This window comes from Engystomops pustulosus, chromosome 1, assembly GCF_040894005.1.
Source record: "Engystomops pustulosus chromosome 1, aEngPut4.maternal, whole genome shotgun sequence".
NCBI lineage: Eukaryota > Metazoa > Chordata > Amphibia > Anura > Leptodactylidae > Engystomops > Engystomops pustulosus.
Genome location: NC_092411.1, coordinates 81,456,400 through 81,482,585, shown reverse-complemented (window position 1 = coordinate 81,482,585; position 26,186 = coordinate 81,456,400). Strand labels below are relative to the sequence as shown.

Genomic DNA, 26,186 nt, shown 5'->3' with positions numbered 1-26,186 from the left:
GTCTGCATTATATATTAAAATTTGAAGTGGTTATGAGTATTACTGGTTAGAGTATACTGTGGTCCTATATATCTTTATTGGTATTAAAAATAGAATGTGAACCCAGCTTTAAAGCGCTTTTTAACTGGGCACATAGATGCACTCATAATGGAAAGATTTATACATTTTCAATGTTTAAAATAATTGTTAATAAATCTTTAACAATGGTTCTCATAAATTTCCTCTCAAATTATTATACTTGATGAAATGAAATCCAGACAAAACTATATTTTTTTTATTGGACCATTATACAACATCTAGATTCTTAAAACAGTAGTGATTAAATTATAGAGCTGGCAGCTGTCTCCCGCACTCCCCCATACACTCGTATTCATAGCTCGGGTGAGCAGTCAATGCGTCCTGAATGATGGCAGAAAATGAAGCCTCTGACAGTCACCTACACCAGCAGGTTATACACATTAGATGATTGTGGCACATGGCTGATGCATATCTTATCTGCAAGGCCAGCTCAAGTGTTGCCTGTGACTGCGATTATCAAAATACACTGTACACAACTGTATTATTTGTTGCAAGAATTTTATTGATTCAAAGTGAAACAATGTCAGGCAGTATGGTGCTGCTGCACTGGTGTATGGATCCATACACCAGTGCAGCAGCACCATACCACGCAATACCCTCATACCTGCCTTCTCATACTGGTGCACAAAGAGTTCATGAAGGACGAACGAAATTATAGAGTTTTGCACTGTTTATTTTGAAGCACATTGATGAGGGGTTGGATCCCTAGACCGTAGCACACGAAATAAGTGGAGCGCAGATGGTTCTATCACTTCGTTTGACATGATATTATTATCATCTGTATTCATCCTCTGGACACATTTTCCTTATGATAGATGTTGTATTGGATTAAAAGAAGAGGCAGGAATGTATTCTAAGAAATGACTCCACTGTGAGATGTCACAAAAAGGTCATAACTGTTCGTTTTTTTCCGATCTGCCAAGGCTCCAGAGGGTGAAAGCGGAGAAGAACCCTTTAAAAACAAGAATATTAAGAATTTACATAAAATAACATTATAGTAGTAACAATCCCAGAATAACACTCATTGCTATATATGGAACTCCATAACCTAATGCCAAAATGTTACACTAAAATGTGTTCGATTTAATGACTTTCTACTCCATGCTACCCATATTTTTAAAAAATATTTTATTAAACCCCTGCATGTGCAGTTGCGGAGAGAGTGGCAGCTAATACATTTTATCTGGTTTCTCTCACTTATCCATCCACCTAACTGGAACTGGTAAATGGATATAATCACCCCACAGTCTTGTGGATTACTCTCTAAACTGTATAGGACACTTAAAGGGAACCTGTCACCACAATAACCAAACCCCTCCCCCTAAGCCCCAAAAAAATGGGGCTTATTTACTAAGGGTTGCGAATCACACTTCCGTGGAATTTGCACCATTTTCGGAGATTGTACGGCTTTGACAGGTGTTTAACAGGTGTCTGTGCTGGGATTGTGTCCCGCGCAATGATTTTGTTGCGCAACTGCGCTGGCTTCCATGCTACACATATTGGGGGGGGGGGTGCCGTCAGACGATCCGACTAATTCGGACTGAGTCTGGGATTTAGCTTTCAAATTATGTCGCAAGACAATGCACTTACATGCACCAGGAAGAAGAAGGTGAACTCCTTCAGACCTGAACGGGGAAGCAACACATGCACGATATTGGGCTTGCGATCTTAGTGAATCGCGACACAGTGTATTATCGCTGGACAAAGGCACTTTGGGTGAACTCTGGAGACCTGGTAAGTAAATGTGCCCTAATATGTAAAATGTATGTCCCCTGGAAGTCTTCCTAGCATATTTCTAGCATGAATGAAAAAAATACTCTTTTATTCTTTTGTAAGATGAAGTCAAGGAGGTGGAGCTCCTCGACCAGACACAACCGCCTCCTTACTGCTGTTTGCTCTGCCCACTTTATGTATCCGGCGTTCTTGCGCAACTTGTAGCATGTCATGCAAAGCAGCACCTGCACGGTGCACCTGTGGAGCTAGCAAAGTGCGTGCAGTGCCAGCTCTGAGATCACAAGCGCATCCGTGAAATCTCTGGATATCCGGAAAATGATGTTGCAGTTAAGAGGCAGGGCTGGGAAGCCAGATGCATGGAGTGGGCAAATAGTGGTCAGGAGGGGAGGTTGCCTCACTGCTTGGTTGAGCAGTCCCACTTCTTGTACCAAATCGTGGAGTGGATATTTGTGGGCTTAGGGATGGGAGGTGGGATAGTGTGGTGACAGGTTCCCTTTCATGCTACTCAAAATAGTGATAAGCTTCCTTTTGTGGTGTATAACTGAATAATCTCCATAGACCTTCTTATAACTATAGAATAAATGAACTACATAATTCAGCCAGTATGTTTGCCCAGTATTTTTCATACCTGTCTTCTCCCAAATTTAGTTCTTTTGTTAGAAACTCAAAGAACTTAGCACTGTGCTCCTTGTTCTGTTCTGCAGTGCCCACAACTCCGATGGAAGAGATGATCAGTTGAGCGCAAGGGGCTGATGAGCCACCTACCACCATTGACAATCCACATCTCACAGTTGCATTGACTCTCTGAAGAGATGAATAAAAGCAGGTCACATCATAAAACTGATGGTGCAGTACAGTTTATGTTACAAATTGACAGGTTAATGGTCAGCACAAATTTATTAGAGCTTTTAATGGCAGTCTATAGCATGCGAACAGATCACAATAAGAAAGATCCATTCAGTGTCCATGAGGCTAAGAAAAACTGCAACTCTGCAATATATTTGCAGAAAAAGAAAAACACTAATACATTAAATTCTGATTAGGTAAATTGTGTCAAAAGCCATATTTTATGACAGACACTAGCTAGCTATATATAATGTAATCATATGCTTAGAATTCATTTCAACAGAAAAGTTGCAGGGAGCTAGAGCAAGTTTTTCATGTTGGCAATAGCACATAGACGAAACCTGACACTACTCAGCTATGCTAACTTTTGACCATGTCCTCCAGTAAAAGTAACATGCAGATCTGGTGTGCTCTGCAGGGAGATACTGCTGCATCGCTATTAAAACATTCTCCACATTTTGCTTACTTGCTTTTGCTGGAGTGTTTCTTTGAAGATTAGAAGTCATTTTAGGAACAAGGCCTAAATCAGTGTTTTAATCTCAAATACAAAAGCATAGGGATCTAAGTTGTAGTTTGTTGTAAGTACAACACCAGTGAGTTTATACCAGGTCACATTGCTCAACCTTTTACTTACTTCCTTATCTTTTCCCAGAATTGACGCAGCAGCTGAACACAGCTTTTCAGCAAAGTCTTCTGCTATATCTTCCTGGGAAAGGTTAGTATCAAAATCCAAGAAAGGCATATTGAGATGTGGCTGCACACAGCAAGATGAAGGAATGCTGATCTTGTATGAAGCAAAGGACAGACAAAAGACTGGAAGCTACGGATTGGTCCATTCCTGATACGCCTCTCGCCTGCTGCAGGCTTCCTCTTAAAGAGATACACACACATGAAAAGGAGAACATTAGTAAGCAGTTTAATGTAGTCAAAATTAGTCAAAATTCATCAAAGTTTACCAGTTCTATCATGACCAGCTTTTCGCAAGATTCAATGCTTTCAAGACGCAGACCAGGGAATCAAATTGCCCATGAATAGCAGACAAGAGAGAAATTGTAGTGAATGTAGACTGTTGTTTGCTTGTGTGACTACAACAAGACTGATCTTTTGACTTTTTAATAATGAGATCATAAATAAATCTCCTGCTTTTGCTTAGCTGTATTTCTGTGTAATGATTGTTCAGGAACACAACAACATACCTCCCAACTTTTGGCCGAGAGAAAGAGGGACAAAAGCCCCACCCCTTTTCTAAACCACGCCCATCATCCCACCCACAAGCATAGTGTAATATTGACCTTGATGGTCCCCAATGCCCCTTTCTTTGGCCAACCTCCCCCCATTAACCTATATGACTACACCTAATGAAACTCTGCAACATATAAAACATATAAAACCCTGTTTAATTTTATCCTCCCTTTAATCCTTCCGCTACCACTACTCACATGGTGTGGTCCCTGTTCTCCTGTCCCCAGCAGCCTCCACCTGTCCCCCAGCAGCCTCCTACTGTGTCCTCCAGCAGCCTCCTACTGTGTCCTCCAGCAGCCTCCTCCTGTGTCCTCTAGCAGCCTCCTCCTGTGTTTCCCAGCAGCCTCCTCCTGTGCCCCAGCAGCCTCTTCCTGTCCCCCAGCAGCCTTCTCCTGTCCCCCAGCAGCCTCCTCCTGTCCCCCAGCAGCCTCCTCATGTGTCCTCCAGCAGTCTCCGCCTCTTGTCCCCTAGCAGCCCCTCCTCCTATCCCCCAGCAGCCTCATCCTGTCCCCCGGCAACCTCCTCCTACTGTCCCCCAGCAGCCTCCTCCTGTCCCCCAGCAGTCTCCGCCTCTTGTCCCCTAGCAGCCTCCTCCTGTCCCCCAGAAGCCTCCTCCTGTGTCCTCCAGCAGCCTCCTCCTGTCCCCCATCAGCCTCCTCTTGTGTTCTGCCGCAGCCTCTCCTGTGTCCTGCCGCAGCCTCTCCTGTCCCCCAGCAGCCTCCTCCTGTGTCCTCCAACAGCCTCCTCCTGTGGCCCCTGTCCTCCAGCCTCCTCCTGTCCTCCAGCCTCTATATTCCTCCTGTCCTCCAGCCTCTATGATTCTCCTGTCATCCAGCCTCTATGATCCTCCTGTCCTCCAGCCTCTATACTCCTCCATTCCTTCAGCCTCTACACTCCTCCTGTCCTCCAGCCTCTACACTCTTCCTGTCCTCCAGCCTTTATACTCCTCCTGTCCTCCAGCCTCTACACTCCTCCTGTCCTCCAGCCTCCTATTCCTGTCCTCCAGCCTCCTCCTGTGTCCTCCAGCCTCCTCTTCCTGTTCCCAGCTCCCCCTGTCATCTAGCCTCCTCCAGCAGCCTCCTCCTGAGTCTCCCAGCAGCCTCCTCCTATGTCCCCCAGCAGCCTCCTCCTGTGTCCTCCAGCAGCCTCCTCCTGTGTTCTCCAGCAGCCTCCTCCTGTGTTTCCCAGCAGCCTCCTCCTGTGTCCTCCAGCAGCCTCCTCCTGTGCCCCAGCAGCCTCCTCCTGTCCTCCAGCAGCCACCTCCTGTGTCCTCCAACAGTCTCCGCCTCTTGTCCCCTAGCAGCCTTCTCCTCCTGTCCCCCAGAAGCCTCCTCCTACTGACCCCCAGCAGCCTCCTCCTGTCCCCCAGCAGTCTCCGCCTCTTGTCCCCTAGCAGCCTCCTCCTCCTGTCCCCCACCAGCGTCCTCCTCCTGTCCCCCAGAAGCCTCCTCCTGTGTCCTCCAGCAGCCTCCTCCTGTCCCCCAGCCTCCTCCTCCTGTCCCCCAGCCGCCTCCTCCTGTCCGCCAGCAGCCTCCTCCTGTCCCCCAGCAGCCTCCTCCTGTCCCGCAGCAGCCTCCTCCTGTGTCCTGCCGCAGGCTCTCCTGTGTCCTGCCGCAGCCTCTCCTGTCCCCCAGCAGCCTCCTCCTGGTTCCTCCAACAGCCTCCTCCTGTGTCCTCCATCAGCCTCCTCCTATGTCCTTCAGCAGCCTCCTCCTGTGCCCCAGCAGCCTTCTCCTGTCCTCAAGCAGCCTCCTCCTGTGCCCCAGCCGCCTCCTCCTGTCCCCCAGCAGCCTCCTTCTGTCCCCCAGCAGCCTCCTCATGTGTCCTCCAGCAGCCTCTTCCTGTGTCCTCCAGCAGGGTGGGGCCGTCCGGGGCGGAGCTACCTCCTCACGTGACTCGAGCAGCAGACATCATGTGAGGAGGTAGCAGGGGCTCCGATGTCTCAGCTGCTCTTCAGCTCTTATCTATGGGACCAAGAGGTGGCGGGACAAACCGGGGGAGAAGGGGGGAAGCCGTGACATTCCACCAGCCGTCACTGGCGACGGGACAGAGCCCAAAAACCGAGACTGTCCCGTCAAAATCAGGGCGGTTGGGAGGTATGCAACAAGAATGGCAGCTGCATAGCTACAGGCCATAACCAATAGGCTACTCCCTGTAGTGAGGGAAATAAAGGCGGTCCCCTACTTAAGAACACTCGACTTGCAGATGACCCCTAGTTACAAACGGACCTCTGGTAATTGGTAATTTACTATACTTTAGTCACAGGCTACAATGATCAGCTGTAACAGTTATCAAAGGTGTCTGTAATGAAGCTTCATTGCTAATCTTCTGTTCTTATTTGTCTGGGGTTGCAATAATAAAATATACAGTTCCAACTTACATACAAATTCAACTTAAGAACAAACCTACAGAACCTATCCTGTACGTAACCTGGGGACTGCCTGTATTTTATTATTTTTACAGCAGGCATAGTAGATGTAGTGGCTATATTCACACCTGTGTTTGTCAGGTTCTGTTACACGTTCCGATATTAGCTGAAAAAATAGCACGGCAGTCTGTTTCTTTATTTTCCACTATAAAGGATGCAAGTGTGACTGCAAATGGAGTATGATACAAGTAACAGGGTCACTTCTAGGCTTCAACCTACACATAAATAAAACCAGGCAAATAGTATGGAGTGATTTGTACAGTAAAACATAGGTTTTTTATTAATAAAAGTTATCGTTTAATCTACAAATTAACAATTCCCTCCTATTTACTTTCTCATATTCATACAGTGAACTTTTTTTTTTCTCCCACAAATCATAATAGGACATAATGTGAAAATTTTGACAGACAATGCTACCTCAGTGGCTAATTTGAACAAACAAGGGGTCACAAAGAGCATCAATCTGACAAAGGTGGCGGATCAGATTTTCAGGTGGGTAGAAACGAGTAGAAAGAGGAAATAAATCTGAAATTTGACTTCCTGAACAGAGTCCAGCCAAAATAAGGAGAATGGAGACTGGATCCATGGATCTTTGCCATCCTGGTAGAGATCTCAGGCCTTTTTCGCAACCAGAAAAAACAAACAAGAAGAACATTTTTAGTACCTCCATCTTACAGATCATGCATGCATTAACACAGACAGACCCAAGGGTTACTTTATGCCTTTTGCTCCTTTGCACTTCAACAGTCAGCTGGATATATTATTTTCAGAACCCCTTTCCTGATGAAAAGATCATGGGGGGATTATTACACTGTTCCCCAATTTACGGATCTACTATGTTAGGGTCTTCCATCTGAACCAACAATCACTAAATCTAAAGGAATGCAAACTGAAAGAAAACGTCAAAAGCTCTGAATCTGAGGTCACATAAAAAATCTACCAGAGAATATGGAAAGTGTTTAAAGGACATCTACCATCAGTCTACTGACAAGAAAATAGCAAAGAAAAATGATCAGCTCACCTGGAAGCAATGGAACATGCGGTAACAGCGTGCAGATCCGCGAGCACGGAGACTATGGCTCTGAAGTCGTATGAAAACGTACGAAGAAAAGGGAAAAATTCCAGCTTCAAACGGAACCCACGTGGGTGTTAAAAAATACAATTTATTTGAAAACTTCTTAAAATATGAAATCAGCATACAAAACCGCTCAATGGAGGTATGCACAGGGTAGTGGGGAGACCAACAATCGCCTACGCGTTTCAGAGAAACATCTCCTTAATCATGGCTAGTATGGAAATGCACTCGGGAAGATTATATTCCCGTTATCCATGGTCACGTGATAGAAACCCCTATGATGTCACATATCACGTGCGGATTTCCATTTGATTGACAACCCTTTTAAATCCAAACGATACATAAAAGCATATTGCAATATAATTAAAAACAAACAATCAAGGCAAACACTATATATACAATAGGGAACAGATTTCATGATATAATATAATTTGAGAAAGTACACTAATATTGATAGATTACGTCTTGCCTCTTATTCAGACCCCCGGGGACTCGTGTCTGCAATGTAAAAATCCAGAAGGTTTCTCTATTGAGAAGTTTCCTTCTGTGATTGCCACCCCTAAAAGGACGTGTAACCTTCTCTATGGCAATAACGGATAACCCTGTACAGTCACCCTTGTGTATGTTTTGGAAATGCCGGGATACCATTGAAACATTGACAGAATCCTTCTTCCCTGCATCAGAAATGTGGCGACGTATTCTGGTTTTAAGTGAACATGTTGTGCAGCCAACGTATTGGAGATCGCAAATGGTGCAGGTAATAAGATAAACGACAAAAGTCGTATTACAATTAATATATTTGTGTATTCTGTACTCTTGTTGTGTGTACACTGATTTAAAATATTCCTTTGGTGCAGAGTAGTTACAGCAAATACATTTTCTATGGCCACATTTGAAAAAGCCTGTAGTCCTTAGCCACCCATCCTGAGAACCATGTTTAGAGAGGAAGAGACTAGGGGATAAGCGCATGCCAAGAGTTGGGGCCCTTCTGGCCACACAATTGATTTTCTTGGGAATTAAAAATCCCAAATCATCCAATGAAGTATCGGAAGATGCTTGTTAATTATTTGTGTGATTTCACGAAATTGTAGGCTATATGTAGTAGAAAATATGATTTGTGACCTACAATCCTTGTCGAGTTGTGTTTTATTTCTACTTCTCTCGTTTTTCTCTTACAAAAGCTTTTCCCTAGGGATGTCTTTCACTATTTTATGTGCCCTTTTCAACATCCAATTGGGGTAATCCCTTTGTATCAAATCCTCTGTCTTTTTTTCAATTTTATTATTTAAGATATTGATGTCAGTACAGTTCCGTTTTGTGCGAATCATTTCGCCCACCGGAATATTTTTAATGACATGCTTGGGGTGGCACGATTTCGCATTTAAGGTGGAATTGAGAGCTACGGATTTAGTGTAGGGTTTGTCGTTTATCTTATTACCTGCACCATTTGCGATCTCCAATACGTTGGCTGCACAACATGTTCACTTAAAACCAGAATACGTCGCCACATTTCTGATGCAGGGAAGAAGGATTCTGTCAATGTTTCAATGGTATCCCGGCATTTCCAAAACATACACAAGGGTGACTGTACAGGGTTATCCGTTATTGCCATAGAGAAGGTTACACGTCCTTTTAGGGGTGGCAATCACAGAAGGAAACTTCTCAATAGAGAAACCTTCTGGATTTTTACATTGCAGACACGAGTCCCCGGGGGTCTGAATAAGAGGCAAGACGTAATCTATCAATATTAGTGTACTTTCTCAAATTATATCATATCATGAAATCTGTTCCCTATTGTATATATAGTGTTTGCCTTGATTGTTTGTTTTTAATTATATTGCAATATGCTTTTATGTATCGTTTGGATTTAAAAGGGTTGTCAATCAAATGGAAATCCGCACGTGATATGTGACATCATAGGGGTTTCTATCACGTGACCATGGATAACGGGAATATAATCTTCCCGAGTGCATTTCCATACTAGCCATGATTAAGGAGATGTTTCTCTGAAACGCGTAGGCGATTGTTGGTCTCCCCACTACCCTGTGCATACCTCCATTGAGCGGTTTTGTATGCTGATTTCATATTTTAAGAAGTTTTCAAATAAATTGTATTTTTTAACACCCACGTGGGTTCCGTTTGAAGCTGGAATTTTTCCCTTTTCTTCATCAGTCTACTGACGGTAGATGTGTCCTAATAAGAAGTTCCTGAGAAACATTGTTCATCAGGACTTCTTTTATTATAACTCTATATGCTGCAATTGTAGAAATATAAGGGTCGCGGTGCGCACTTTAGTTGCACTGTGCACCTTTTTTGGGGCTAAAACGGCTTGCACAAGTACTGAAGACGTGTGTGCAGTGGGATTGTGGCGCACGCGACCCTTTTTGTGGCGTAGCTGACTGCGCTGGATTCCATGAGACACAAATTAGGGGGCGTGCTGTTGGATGGTCCGATTGATTTGGACTGAGCACGGGATTTAACTTTTAAATTGTGTCGCATGCCCTATGTTTAAAATGCACCACAAAATTCATGGTAAACTCTGTCGGACTTGAGCGGGGAAGCGATACATTCATGATTTCAGGCGCTCAATCTTAGTGAATTGCCACACGCGGCATTATAGTTAGACAATGCACCTTCAGTGAACTCCGGTCACCCTGTAAGTAAATGAGCCCCATAGAGTTATCTATATCATCTTTTTTATATTTATCTTATGTAATCAATCTTTTTCCTATAACATTCTCCTACAGCCCCATATTACAGATACTTACCTACTACTGTGTGTAACTACAAAGTGTTATTATTGTGCAGGGGTAAAGGAGTCTCTTACTGACTGTGACTGTTTATAAAATATTTTTATTTTGGGGCCCCACTTTTAGTTTTGCCCAGGGCCCCACTTTGTCTAAAACTGACCCTCCCCTGCTACTGTGTATTGTTCTGAAGTAGGGCAGTGGGATGATGTCATATCAATGCACTTGCCAACCTCCTCTGGACACAGCAGCAGCAGAGGCATAGTGGTGATGCAGGGAGCTGACAGCTCACTCTTTTGCTGCTCGGGTAGTCGGCTCTGTGGAATCCATAGAAATAAATTGGGATTTGTGATAACTGCTGAAACTTCATCTAGCACACGCCCCATGTCATGTCGATGTGCTAATACCATGTACCCCAAAATAAACCCCACAATGTCAAGAAAAAACTCCTATAAGGTCCCAGATAAATCTGCATCTTTATATAATATTCACATATTTAATATTGTTTCCCCCAAAACTTTGAATTATTATATGTTCCAAAATTTAAAGAGCTGTAAAGCCGTCACTTATAAATATGTATATATTAGGGCATTTCATGCATTCACTACCAGTACAAGAGAAAAGGACATTTTAATTCCTCTTGTAGTCAGAAATATTGTCAGCTATGCAAGGGTTAATCCTTCAGAATCCTCTGAGTGACCTCACAGATGTGCTCATATCATAATTCCCACTTATGATAAATTGACCCCTGAAACCTGACCAATCAGAAGGGGCAGGCAATGAGTGATGAGACGTCGAGACGTGAAGAACCGTGGATTTATGGAACCCTGGACCTATGGAGCCCTGGACGCATGGACCGCTGGACCTCGGGATCCCTGGACACCCATGGGTGACAGATATTTATTGGCAGTAACCCTCTAAGCCCAGAGGAAGGGCGATCCTTCAGCCATGGGTTCCCTAGAGGTTTCCTCCACAGGGGGTTTTTCCTCTCCTGAGTGCTGAAGGATGACTCTTCGTGAGTCGAGGGTCTGCCATGGGATTGGGATTATAAATAAATATTTGGCTATTTAGTTCCCAATTATTTGTGTTTTGTGTATTTATTGGGTCCTCTTTGGGTCATAAGGGAACATAGTCCAGTAACTGCTCTTAAGGATGTATCTGCCCAAGTTGTTGCCCCTTACGTACTGCACTGCTATCACGTGTACACACATTTACAGAGTAACAAGGCATAACATATGCCATAAATGTCCCGATTACCCATAGCAACCAATCACAGCACAGCTTTAGATCCTGAAAGTTCCCTATTAAAATGAAAGCTGCTCTGTGATTGGTTGCCAATTGATTACAGTAAAAGTAGTTTCCACAACAAACTTAGAATATGAAAACAAAACACTTTATTAACCTATTGATGCTCAGAGAAGGATATATCCGTCACGTTACTCTTGGGGGGGAAGGAGGGTTTGCCGATTGTTGCTATGGCAATCCTGAGGTCAGATCAAAGTTCTTACAGTCTCTGTGCAGCCTATGCATGGGGTGACAGTGATAATACCCTGAAATACATCAATACTACAGGCAATTATAATGAAGATGCAATCGGATGATTGCTTATTCATGTCCCATGGTTAGACTAATAAAACAGTGTACTAATATGTAGGTGCAAAGGTCACCGTATAACCCCCTGTACTGATATGTGGGTGCAAAGATCACCGTATGATCCCCCTGTACTGATATGTGGGTCCAAAGGTCACCGCATGACCCCCTGTAATAATATGTGGCTTCAGGTGACCCACTGTCTCCCCTATTCACACCTGAGCAGTCTGAGCCTTCATCCATACAGTAAATCCCTTCAGACTTGCTGTTTACTATCGCCATGACAACTGACCCGCTCCCTCACATACATACACATGACTCACACACACTCTACATACATACACACATTACTCACACATTCTCTATATACAGACACATTAATGAGACTGCTCAAATAATAAACACTTATTAACCCGGAACAGGATTGGCCCCTTTAATACCACATAGTCCAAATATAAATAACCACACAGAAAACCATTGCAGACAATCAACTTACCATTCTTTATTGAACAGCAGATAGCAGGCAACGGGCCAGAAAGTTCAAACAGCAGATTCTGATTCTGGTTACTGGAGTGGTCATGGAGAGTGGTCCGCAGGAATAGGGCACCAGCCTGATAGTAGATGTAGGCTGGGAGAATTGAGGTGAAGCTGTGTTCAAACTGCGGAAACTGCAGCTCTGGGTTAGAGTCTCCTCACTCAGTTCCTGACAGCACTGAGGTGTGCTGCACACACTGGGGCACATTTACTAAGGGTCCATCAGACGCAATTCCGTTGGGTTTCCCGAATACTTCTGATTTGCCCTGAATTGCACACGGGTTTTTAACGCACGCGATCTGATTTTGGTGCATCGGCGCTGGGTTTCATGCGACACAAATGGGGGGCGTGGCCGTCGGACAACCCGACTTATTCAGACAAACCGTGGAATTTACAATTCAAATTGTGTCACAAGATCAGCACTCACATGCACCAGAGAGAAGATGATTAACTCCGACGGACCTGAGCACTGATGCGACACACTCAAGAAATGGAGCGCACGATGAATCGCTGCAGCTCTGAATCCTCGTCGGACATTCCGGGTCAGCGGACGCAACGGGACGGGTAAGTAAATGTGGCCCACTGTCTCTCTCTTCACTCAGACCATGTGCTAAGCCCTAAGCCTGCGTAAGAACACAGACCATGTGTTTCCACTGCACAGGGGTTTTATACACCCCCCCCCCCCCCGGTCATGTGGTAGCACCTCTCCAATCACACTCCAGTTTACAATACAGCCACATAATTGGACAACTTCTTACAACAATTTAACTATTGCCTTTCCATGCAGAGGCTATAGCTGCAAGTAACCCCGGCATTATCCTCTAGATGAGTTGCGCAGTCTCACCAGATGGATCCTGACAGGGAAAGGGCCCTATTCGCAACAAACACTCTGCCCATACGTTGGCAGGGGTGTTGCACACCATACCTCCCAACTTTTCACGAAAAGAAAGAAGGAAATAAACGACGCCTCTGGTCACACGCTCTAGGCTTACCCACTTTTTGCAAATAAAAAATTTTACAATGATTGCTTCCTTTCATGGTGCTGTCACACACAACGCTTGCAATGCTTTTAGAAACACAATGAAAGCGCAAAGTGGGGCAGGCCTCGGCCCAATCACATATGTGTTTCCATAGAAATGCATTTGATCAGTAACCATTGGTTAACCCCCTCCCAACGCACGCTGTAATAGCACAGTGTGCGTCGGGTGCAGGTGCATAGAAAGGGCTAACGGGCTGAGCCCTCTCCATAGCCGGTAAGTCTTTGCTGCATATTGCAGGGTGTTTTCCCGTCGATCGCCACCGGCAGCTTCGCAACGCCACCATCTTGGGGATGATCGTCACTCCCCGTGACGTCTCCCGAAGACCCGAGGCTGTCTTGTTTTAACCCATTCATTACAATGTGCGGTTTACGCATTTAACGAATGAGGTGGAAAATCCCCATATATTGCCATAGTGTTGTATGACAGTATATGGTAGAATCGATCAGACAACGTAGGGTTAAAGTACCCTAGGGGGTATGAAAAATAGTAAAAATAAAATAGTAGCAAAAAAATATATACCGTATATACTCGTGTATAAGCCGAGTTTTTCAGCACAAAAAATGTGCTGAAAAACGTCCCCGCGGCTTATACACGAGTCAATACAGCAGTCAGTCAGTAAAAATTACTTTAAAAAAAAAAAAATTATATACTCACCCTCCGGTGGCCCCGATGCGCAGCACTGCTCCCCAGATGTCCTCGAGGCTCGTCTTCAGGCTTCTGTGCCCGTCTTCTTTCTTCTGCTCGGCGCCGCCATTGTTTTTCTCCTGGGCGGCTTTTATGCTGGGGTGGCTGTATACTACACAGGGCAGGCTGTATACTACTGGGGGCAGGCTGGTCTGGGCTGTATACTACACGGGGCAGGCTGGGGTGCTGTATACTACTGGTGGCAGGCTGTATACTACTGGGGGCAGGCTGTATACTTCTGGGGGCAAGCTGTATACTACTGGGGGCAAGCTGTATACTACTGGGGGGCTAGCTGTATACTACATGGGGCTAGCTGTATACTACATAGGGCTAGCTGTATACTAGATGGGGCTGGCTGTATACTACTGGGGGCAAGCTGGGCTGGCTGTATACTACTGGGGGCAGGCTGGGCTGGCTGTATACTACTGGGGGCAGACTGTATACTATAGGGGGCTGGTTGGCTGTATACTGGGGGGGGTCTGTGACCAATGCATTTCCCACCCTCGGCTTATACTCGAGTCAATAGGTTTTCCCAGTGTTTGGTGGTAAAATTAGGGGCCTCAGCTTATACTCGGTCGGCTTATACTTGAGTATATACGGTAATAAAAAAACCTAAAATATCAAATCACCCCTCTTTCCCTAGAACTGATATAGATATAAATAAACAGTAAAAATCATAAACACATTAGGTATTGCCGCGTCCAAAAATGCCCGATCTATCAAAATATAATATCGTTTTTCACTGCGTTTAACCCCGTAACCACTGTGTTTAACTAAAAATATGGCCCAAAGTCGAAAATGGCACCTTTTTGCCATTTTGAAAAATATAAAAAATTCAGTGATCAAAAGGTTGTACAATCTAAAAATGGTAGCATTGAAAACATCATCAAAAGTCGCTCAAAATGACACAACCCACAGCTCCGTACACTGAAGTATTAAAAGTTATTGGCGCCAGAAGATGGCAAAATTAAAAAAAAACTTTTGCACAGAAGGTATTAATTTTTGTAAATGTATGAAAACATTAAAACCTATACAAATTTGTTATTCCTGTGATCGCACCGACCCAAAGAATATAGTAGACATGGGGCGAACAGTGAAAGCCATAAACTCCAAACCCACAAGAAAACGTTGCAAATGAGTTTTTTCACCATTTTCACTGCATTTTTTTTCCCACTTCCCGGTACACTGCATGGAATATTACATATCATCACTATGAAGTGCAATTTGTTACACAGAAAACAAGCAGTCACAGAGCTCTTTACGTGTAAAAATAAAAAAGTTACAGATTTTTGAAGGTGGGGAGTGAAAAATGGAAATGAAAAAACAAAAAAGGGCCAGGTTGTTAAGGGGTTAAACAATGCAAGACACCTGGTGCAATTTACAGAGCGCATATGTTTTTGGCTCAGGTTACTTCCCGATCATAGGATCAGTGGGGATCAAAGATCTTATCTATTATTAGTCCTGGGAGGGCCCCCTTCCAATGATAAACGCTGTTTTAAACAAGCTGATCACAGATCTTCTTTGTGCTTGCTTCTTCCCTTCTCTTCCATCCCATTCCCTCATATGAGTGCTGGCATGCACAGCAAGAGGCATGCATTATTATGTAATGAGGAGCGTTATCAGCCTTTGGATTTATCACTAGAATCGTTCCCTCCCAGTACTAATAAAAATAAGATCCATGATTCCCACTGACCTAAGCTGAAAAACACTTTTTTAAAGTGGTTTATTTCTTTTAACCCCTTACTGAGATGTAATGTATCTGTGCATCACACGCTGGCTGCGAGTTAATGGAGATGGCTCACTGGCTGAGCCCTCTGCATACAGGTTGGGTGTTTGCTGCCTATTGTAGTAAACAAACACCGGTAACATCCGTGATTGGTGCTAGTCATCTTGTTCCCAATTGTCACTCCCCGTGATGACGTCATCAAGGAGCGATGATCGGTTGTCTTTATAAAACCTGAGGCTGTCTAATTACAGTAGATCTGTTACAGTGTGCCAGTGGCCTGGGAGATGGAAGAAGCAAAGTGGATCTTCAGGCTAGATAGCCTATCCCCAAGGGGAGTAAATAAATAATAATAATAATTCTTTATTTATATAGCGCACACAGATTACGCAGCGCTGCACAAAGAATGTCAAATCGGGGGCTTCTCCTTTTCACCTTTTCTTTGATTTCACAACCCATTGATGCCAGTCGTTAAAATTCAATCACGATGACTCAGCAATTCCAAATTCGAATTCTTTGTACATGTTGCTACTAGCAAACCACATCATACAATGATATATAACCTCTTTTCTCTTCTTTTGGTGCAGTACTTTGAAATATGTATATGATAGCTATACTCTAATATCATGAGCCATCAGTATTATGTATTTTTATATGGTCTACCTCATAATATTCAACCTATAAGGTCCCTTCTGCATCTTGTTCTTCAGCTAACCTGATTTTACTCCAGTCACAAATACCTACATGTATAATAATTTACCTGTGAAAACTCTGTATAATCTTCAAGAACTCAATATTGGTACCAATATAACCCTTGAAGCCTTTTTATATATTAATATTTATTTTACCTTAGTGTCACTACGTTGGGTAACTGTGGGTCTAATGTCCACTTTATTGGAATAGTATGGCCACTTGTATGCAAATGCGCATGCGCCAGTTAACACTGTCAAATACTAGGCATTTGGTACCTTTTATGCGCCAAACACCAAACATGCGACGGGGTCATCTGACGTCTGTGACCCGCGGCACTTTACAGTACAGTAACATCTGGCGCCGGGCATGACACGGAGGGGCTCTCTGACCTATCTGCTGCATTTTTGTAAGTCCGTTTACTCCTTTTTTTTCTAAAACCGAACCTCATTGGTACTCGGCATCTTACTCTGAGACGCAGATTGATGATCATTGTATGGTAGGTTATATAAACTCCTAACATCTACTAATCACGCCACAGTCAGCCCTAAACCCCTGATGACGCCAGTCCAGGCGAAACATGTCGGGTGGGTTTAGCTGATGTGCTATATTTTAATGAGCAGCAATCAGTGTCCTATACTTACCACTGTCCCCAGGGACTCAAACTATAGGCTTTTGCCATAGGTCCAGCTTAGGGCTGAGAGTACCTCACTATTTCAGGTCTATCAAGAATAAAGGGATAATATAGGGAGAATCCTGTCTGCAACTCATAATAGTGAATAACATTTGGGAGGTAGTGAAATTCACTCCTCTCATCTAAACACATTGTTGCCTCTTGACAGTGTCCCTATATCCCATGTTACTAGAAGTTTGGGCACTGCTTGCTTGTAATTTTAAATTTCTTCACTGAATCGGTCTTAATAAATATGCAATAAAAGTTACATTTTATCCTATCACCTTGGCCCATGTGGATAAAAAGGGATTCTTTGGTCGCGGGCCGGGCGACCATTTGGTAAAATTTGGCCTGGGAGACATCACAGGCACACACTAGAAGGGGAAGGGGGGGGGTCGTGGTCAACCTTGGGGAGGTGACTGGGGAGAAGGTGCAGTGTTGATTGGGGGCTGCTCTATGTGAGGATGCTCCAGTAGTCAGGCTGCATGTGATTCTGCAGCTGGTGTGTCGGGACATGGAGGTGGGACATATCGGGACAATCACCCAACCACATGGAACAGAGGTAAATAATCAGGACTGTCCTGCCGAATCTGGTAGCATTTAGAACTATGCAATAGAACTACTATTATACTCCCCAATATGTACAAGAATATAACTATAATTTCCACTTGAAAATACGACAATCCAGCACAAATTCCTTTATTGAGACATCGTTTAAAATAACATGGCTAGACAAAAGTCGCCCTGTCTCAATAAAGGAATTTAATATTTTTGAAGATTTGTGCTTGATTCGTCGTATGTTCAAGTGGAATTTACAAGACCACTTGTAATTTACAAAATCCTATGCACATTCTGAATGTGTGATTTTCACTTGGTCTACACCTGACAAGAGGTACTACAAGGGAATGGGGTTTGTTGGTTTGTTTCATTGTCTATGGATATAACTACTATAATACTACTTCCTGTGTGCAGAAATAAAACTACTATAATTCTGCCCCCTATGTACAAGAATAGAACTACTATAATACTGCCCCCTATGTACAAGAATATAACTACTATAATACTGCCCTCTATGTACAAGAATAGAACTACTATAATACTGCCCCCTATGTACAAGAATATAACTACTATAGTACTGCCCCCTATGTACAAGAATATAACTACTATAATACTGCTCCTATATACAAGAATATAACTAATATAATACTGCCCCCTATGTACAAGAATAGAACTACTGTATCTACATATATGTCACGGGTGCCCCAGCAACCCATATCCCGGGTCTCAATCGCACCCGTGCGCTTACTGTGCGCCCGGAGCCTGTCAGCACATGGACCTATCCCGTCTCCTCACTCCCCACAGTCTGACGCGCGTGTTCCCAACTCCTAGGGCTTGTGTGCGCCGGTTCTATAAAATTTAAAGGGCCAGCGCGCCGATAATTGGTGAGGGCTGGCTGCCTGCCAAGATAGATTCCTACCCCTTTTCTGTGTCCCCTACTGGATCTTTGTGTTTCTATGCCTAAGAGAAAGCTTTGTTTCATGCCCCTTGCGATTATCCTGATTTCCCGTTGTAACCTTGATTCCATACGTACGCAACCTCCTGCCTGTCCCCGACCACAAGTTTGCCTGACGATTCTGTACTACACCCTGGCCTCCACCGCGGACAAAGTCGCTCCTGTGGAACGACCTGGTGGTACCACGTTGAGCAAGTCCAACCTGCTTTGGACCAGGCTCTGGTGAAAACCGGGTACCACTTAGACTTATATCATCATCCCTGGTGGTCCAGTGGGTCCACTACCCCTGGTTCCAGACAATATAGAGGCAAGGAGGGCCGCACACCTTTTTTTTTTCTTAGGTCAAGACAAGAAGAGTTCAGGTCACTCTGCGTTTTACGCAGAAAGCAGTTAGCATTTTGGCTATGTTGACCTTATCCGGGCTGAAATACCTTTCAGGTCACTCACCCGAAGGGCCTATACACCTGCCTTGAGCAGGTCACTCACCCGAAGGGCCTATACACCTGCCTGGATTCCATGGTGTAGCCAGGTGCTTGTTAGCACTTATATGTCCGTGGATCGCATCTTGCATCCTATGACATGTGTAAGACCACGGTTAGTTGCAGCGTTGCCTCCAGGGCGAGTAGTCCCCATGGGAGCCTGCGAGCACCTCCCGATAACCCTAGGAAAGTGTCAGGTTGCATAATGACTGACGATTTTTTCATAAAGTACTTATCCTTCTTTGTGACTAGGCTGGATCTTACTTGCTCTGCTGGCGTGTCCGGGTTAGCTCTGAGCATGCGCAAAGACGCACGTGTTGGGAGAATTACATTCCGCTAGGGATCCAGCAGGCGGATATACTTTTCTACTGCACATGGGCGAGGGGTTAATATCTCGCCATTGTGTCTCAGGTTTGGGCTAAGTGCCATCTGAGGGTGTGCAGGACTTACTAATTATGCTGAGACCTGGGCGGCACATTTAAAAGTCTCAGCACCAGTACAACGCTAAACAGCTCTGTGCTTGAGGTTAGCTATGCTCATGGTTACAGGTACCCTTCCCTATGCTATGAACATGCCGCCTTTTGTGGTTTTAACTATGTTTGTGCTTCTTCTCATTTAGATGTCCTCACCTGAATTCCGCTCTGAGACGTCTGGCAGGGATAGAAAAAGAAAATCTAGACACAGAGTGTGCAGTCACTGTACGCAACCATTGCCAGATGATAATGTTACCAATATATGTCATGCTCAACCGCTGCTGATACAAATCCTTTTAAAGTGGAAGCTCATCCTTTTATGAGATGGTTTAAGGAACAGATGACGGAGATGCTTTATGCTGCAAAGAATCAGCATAAAAAGAGGAAATCTTCCACAGATAAGCAAAATCCTTTACATATTATATCCTCTTCTTCATCCGCGGAGGAGTCTCGTTCAGAAGGAGAATATGTTTCCTCAGAGGAGGAAATGGAAGGAGCAGAAGACATTTTCTTATTGGAAAAGGAAGATTTGAATCCTCTAATAAATGCGCTTAAAACCACAGTAGAATCTGCCAAACATACAGAGAACAAATCCCCAAGGGATAAATTATTTTACTTTCCTATATCTAAAGATAAAGGGTTGCTAGAGCTTCCGGTATTGGACAAGCTATTAAAGCAGGAATGGAAATCCCCATCTAGGAGAAGGATTTAACTCTTTCATTGTAATGGATCCACAATGTAGTTCAGAGGGGGAGGCGTTGCCCAAGGTGGATCTACCAGTTATTAAACTGTCAAAAATTGCAGCAGCCTCTGCTTCTAAAACAGTGCTAGCCCCTGTTCCATTAGCCAGAGCCCTAAGGATATGGTTAAGCCAGCTAACGCAGGATCTAAAGGATAAAGTCCTGAGAGAAGACATTCGGCAATTCTTGCCTCTCCTCAAAAATGCTTCTTAATATTTGTGTGTTGAACCCATGAATATCATCAAAACTTCCTCCAGGTCTATGTTGGCTGCTAATTCTTCAAGAAGAACGAACTGGATAAAACTATGGAGGGGGGACGTGCCTGCCAAAATACATTTTTTGTAATATACACCTGTCAATCAGAGAGTCTGTTTGGCCCTCAACTGACTGGAATTCTTGAGTCTCTGTCTGAAAAGAAATATTGTTTCCCTCAACCTGAAAAACAGCCAAGACCATTTAAATCCTTTCGCTTTCTAGGAAAAATATCACCTAAATTTAGAAGGATCAATCGGTTTCAGGAGAAACAGAAAAAGGATATAGTTTCTCCAAGAAAAGGCAACTCAATTCTAAACCTACAGAGTTATGAAACCGTATTCCCATCACTACAAGTAGGAGGAAGGCTTCATTTCTCAGCGGCATGGTTAAAAACTTCCTCAGACACGTGGGTCATTCTCTGGAGTTCGAACTCTACCACCAGACATATACTGTATGTCATCAACAACTGTGACAAAAATCTTTTAAACCAGGAGTTTCTGGTGAAGGACGCCTTAGAAGTGGTGCCATCCTCTCAGAGAAACCAGGGTGTCTATTCTCGAATATTTCTAGTCCCGAAACTAAACAACAAATGGCAACTAGTTGATCTAACATATCTGAACCCGTTTCTATTGAAGAAACATTTCAAAATGGAGATCAGTGTTGACGCTTCTGCAGAATAATCAATTTATGGCCTCTATAGAACTGATGGATGCTTACTTGTACATCCCTATCCTCCCAACTCACAGGAAATCTTTCAGATTGGCACTCTGGACCCAGACAGGAGTTCTACACCTTCAATTTAAGTGTCTTCCATTTGGGATCACGTCGGCACCCAGGGTTTTCACCAAAGCGATAGTATTGACGGCAGCTGTGTGACTTCAAGGAATCACCATAGTCCCCTATTCGGACAACTGCCATCCTGCATCATCATCTACAAGTCATCCAGAAGATTCTGATACAGCATGGATTTATAATAAATCAGAAGAAATCACAATTCCTCCCTGTTCAGAAGATAAAGTTCTTAGGGTTCCCATCAATTCCCAACACATGACCCTGAAACTTACAGAGTTTCATCCCTTGTTTTGAAACACACGTATCCATTCGTGAAGTGATAAAGGCTTTGGGCCACATGACATCAGCTACAGATCCAATACCATGGACAAGGGCCAACATAAGATGCCTGCAATGGGACATCCTATTGGCCTGGAACAGGAAGAACCCAGGATTGGACTCTCTGATGTGTCTTTCTCCAAAATCCAGATCAGACTAAGCATGGTGGACCCAGCACCACAGATTAACTCACCACTCACCACGGATGCCTCCTCTTGGGGCTGGGGTGCCCATGAGAACAGTCTGTATGTTCAAAGACTATGGTCTTAGCAAGATAAATGTCTGTCCTCCAATCACAAGGAATTGATGACAATAAGACTCGCTTCTTCATTTTTCTTCCATAGTGCATCGTAGGAGGGTTCTGATTTAGTCTGACAATCTAGTATCCGTTTTCTATTTAAACAAGCAGGGAGGTACTCAATCCCTTCTGTTGGAAACTCATGTCAAGGGTGCAGTAAAATTTATGGGACATCTCGGCAATTCATATTTGTGGAATTCACAATGCCACAGCAGACGCATTGAGCCGTTTCAAACTTATCCTGGGAGAGTAGGAATTTAATCCCAAAGTCTTCATTCAAATAGCCCAAAGGATGGGTTGGCCCTCATTAGATGTCATGGCCACAAAAGACAACAAGAAGACCCCCATATTTTGCTCCCTTTCTCCCCTCGGCCGGCCCGAAACGATAGATGGCCTTTCTATAAGTTGGTCAAAGAACCTGATATATGTGTTTCCACCCTTTATGATGATTCCGAAGGGCACTTCGCAAACTGCACAAAGACAAGGCGAAGCTATAGCAGTGATCCCATGCTGGCCCCGTCGGGCTTGGTTCTCCCTGGTACTTTCTCTCTCAAGAGGCAGTTTTTGGAAACTACCACTTCGTCTGGGTGTACTCCTGCAAAAGGGATTCCATCATCCCCAAATACAACATCTTCATCTCACGGCTTGGAGACTGAGTTTAGAAGCCTAACCCAGGCAGGGTTATCTGATTCAGTAATTAAAACTTTATTATCATCTAGGAAACCATCTACTATAGTGGTCTATAACAGAATATGGTCTATTTATAAAAATTGGTGTTCTTCATCTAACGTATGTTTGGACCTTTTATCAACCATTCTTCAATTCCTCCAAGAAAGATTTGACAAGGGACTATGTTATAACACCTTAAAGGGGTTTTCCCATCTGGGCATTTACATTTAATTAAATTCATTTGCCACATGTAAACATTTCTTCAATTGGATGTTAATAAAAAAAAATGCTCCTGTGTGAAGATAATTTCTCATAAGTGTAGCTATGTTGTCCCTTAGAAACCAGATAGCTTCCTCGGATACGACCACGTCACACTCTGGCAGCGGTGGCCAGACTTGCGCTAGAGTCCTGCTGGACCACCAGGATTCAGCGATCATTACCACAGGATGGCTGTGCGACATGTAGTAACTCCTGGACATTTCATATACAGTAACCTTTTGTTTCTTTGAGCACTCAATCCATCAGAGGTGGCCGTATCCGAGGAAGCAATCTCATTTCTAAGGGACAACATGGCTACATTTATGAGAAATTATCTTCACACAGAAACATTTTTTTAATAACATCCAATTGAAGAAATGTTTACATATGGCAGATTAATGAAACTGAATGTGAGTGCCCAGATGAGAATACCCCTTTAAGGTGCACTTTACAGCTATTAATGCACAGCTAGAGTTCTCTAGTAACTCCCTCTAGTAATCTCAACCCGTCATTAAAGCACCAGTATCTTCCTGGGACCTAACCAATGTACTTCAGCCTTTGAAGAGTTTTCCATTCGAACCTATGCATCGAGCTACTCTAAAATGGATATCCCTCAAAACCTTGTTTATAGTTGCAGTTACCTCAGCAAAAAGAATCAGCTAGCTCCAGGCTCTTTTCTCAAAAGATCTATATCTACGCATCATGCCAGACTGTATTATTCTGCGCACTAACCCTCGCTTTGTCCCCAATGTTTCTTCCTCGTCAAATATTTATCAGGAGATTTGTCTGCCAACATTCTTTCCATATCCGAAAGATGATCACAAGAGATATTTACTCTCTACATTTATGCCCCATAATTGTGGCTCCCTCCCCAATTAGTTTCTCCTTTCTAATAACTCCCCTACCCTGATTGCAACTCCTGTCCTAAAATTGCCCACTGAAAAGAACCCCTACCTAAAAGTGCCTCAGTGATGCCCCCATACTCCACAGTAATGCCTGGATTATTGCCCACAGTCCAAATAAAAATGCCCATAGTAATTCCCCCGCAGGCCACAGTAATAACCACACTCTACAGTAATGACCCCGAGTCTAATAATGCCCCCTCTATATAGAAATGTACCAAGTCTACAGCAATTCCCCCCTTTTAAAGTAATGCTCCCAATCCACATGGCCTCCTCGATATAGAAATGCCCACAGTAATGACCCCTTTATATAGAAATGTCCCCAGTCCACAGTAATGCCCCCTGTTCAGGTTAATGTACCCTTTATAAAGTAAGGTTTCCAGTCCATAGTAATGCCCCCTCTATAAAAAAATTGCTCTCAGTTCACAGTAATGCCCCTTTATAAAGTAATGCCCCCCAAAAAAATCTCTAATACTCACATCTGTCTTCTCTCCTTATCCTCTGTCTTCTGTGTAGGATGTCCGGTGCTGACATCATCACATTGCATCTCCGCTCCCGACTGCTGTGTTGAGCTGCATGAAGTAGGAGACACGATGTAGTCGCATTATCGCGTTATCCAGCTCCCCGGACAGCGGGACTAGTGACCTGATTTGGGGAGATCCGGGGCACCGTCCAAAAGATCCTGGGCACGAGCCCCTGAGTTTTTGACCTAGCGACGCCCCTGACTACTATAATACTGTTCCCTATGTACAAGAATATAACTACTATAATACTGCCCCCTATGTACAAGATTAATGTATACTAATATAACTGCCGTCTCCTCTTATATATTGCAGTAATGTCTCCTCGCAGTTCGCTCTCTGCAGGTTGTATACTGATGGAGAGACACTGTGCTCAGTACATGAGAGCAGTTCAGATGTTGCAGGACATCAGCTGTGGATGGCGGCTCTCTGTTGGTACCCCACGAGTGCCCCAGGCATCAGTACCAGAGCTGCTGGTGAAAAACACACTGGGGCACGTTTACTAAGGGTCCACGGACCGCATTTCCGTTGGGTTTCCCGACTATTTCCAATTTGCGCCGTATTTAACGGGTTTTTGGCGCTGACTTTCATGCAACACAACTAGGGGGCGTGGCCGTCAGACAACCTGACTGATTCGGACTAAGCGCAGAATTTAAAATTCAAATTGTGTCACAAGATCAAGCACTCACATACACAGGGAAGAAGATGATGAACTCCGGCGGACCTGAGCGGGGAAGCGACACATTTAGGATTTCGGGCGCACAATGTGGGTGAATCGTGCCGGACTTCATCCTCATGGATAGTCCGGAATGGGGATCGCGACAGGACCAGGTAAGTTAATTTGCCCCATCGGAACAGAGAGTTTCTTCACTGATGAGTTCAGGTGAAATTCAGCTGCCTATTTTTAACTTTTCATTGCTGCCAAATCTATATTTAGGTGAACGTTAATCCCAGAGCTAACAATCCAATGGGGCAACCATCTATGTGCAATTTATAATATTGGGGTATTCCTACCTAAAAGAACAATCAGGGACATTTAATGTGAATCAGTGTATGATGACCGCCCTAGCACATACTCTTCAGGAGGCTCCTGTCTCCCAGTATAACACTTTCTTGCAATAAGATACAATCCACTGACTATATGTACAATCCACTGCCTATATAACCGATGCTCTGACTATATGTACAATTAATACTCTGACTAAATGTATACCTCCCAACTTTTGCAATGGTGAAAGATGGAAAAGAAATGTGGCTTGTAGCATTTTTTCTTCCTGAGCCCTGCCTTTTTCCACGCCCCTTTTCCCACTCCCACACCGTATATTTTCCCCCTTTGTGCCACCACCATCTCTTCCTCACAATGTGGCTCCCTCATTTTCAGGGTTTCTTATCTTATCCCCCCCACCTCATATTATCCCCCCCAGCATGCCCCCCCCCTTATGTTATCCCCCCAGCACCCCCTTCTCACATGATCCCTCAGCACCGTCCCACTTCATATTATGCCCCAAGAACCCCTCCTCTCATATTATCCCTCCAGCACTCCCCTCTCATATTATTCCCAAACACCTCATGTTATTCCTCCAGCAGCCCCCACCTCATGTTATCCCCCCAGCGCCCCCCTCTCATGTTATCTTCCCAGCACCCTTCCCCCAGCTCCCCCCTCTCATATGATCCACCCAAGCACCCCTCTACCTCAGCTGCTGGAGAGTCTCGGGAGGAGGGGTGGGGCTGCAGGAAGAAAGCAGTAGGAGCTAGCAGCAGGAGTTGAAGCACTGTGGGAGGGAGGAGATGTATCCCGCACATCTCCTCTTCCTGCATTCTGCCTACTGGTCCCAATGATCGCTTCTTGTTGGGACCAGGAGGCGGGACACAGCGGAGATGCGC

The 26,186-nt window shown here is 44.2% G+C and overlaps 1 protein-coding gene across 1 annotated transcript; it reads right to left on the bottom strand.

The window, feature by feature from the left end:
- Positions 1 to 252: 252 nt before the first annotated feature.
- LOC140126103 (D-dopachrome decarboxylase-B-like) lies at positions 253 to 3,498 on the bottom strand. Its single transcript, XM_072145216.1, has 3 exons — positions 3,293 to 3,498; positions 2,441 to 2,616; positions 253 to 1,030 (listed from the first exon to the last, which is right to left on the bottom strand). Exons 1-3 carry the CDS (start codon positions 3,398 to 3,400, stop codon positions 958 to 960), a joined length of 357 nt encoding a protein of 118 aa, XP_072001317.1. The 5' UTR covers positions 3,401 to 3,498; the 3' UTR covers positions 253 to 957.
- Positions 3,499 to 26,186: the final 22,688 nt, after the last annotated feature.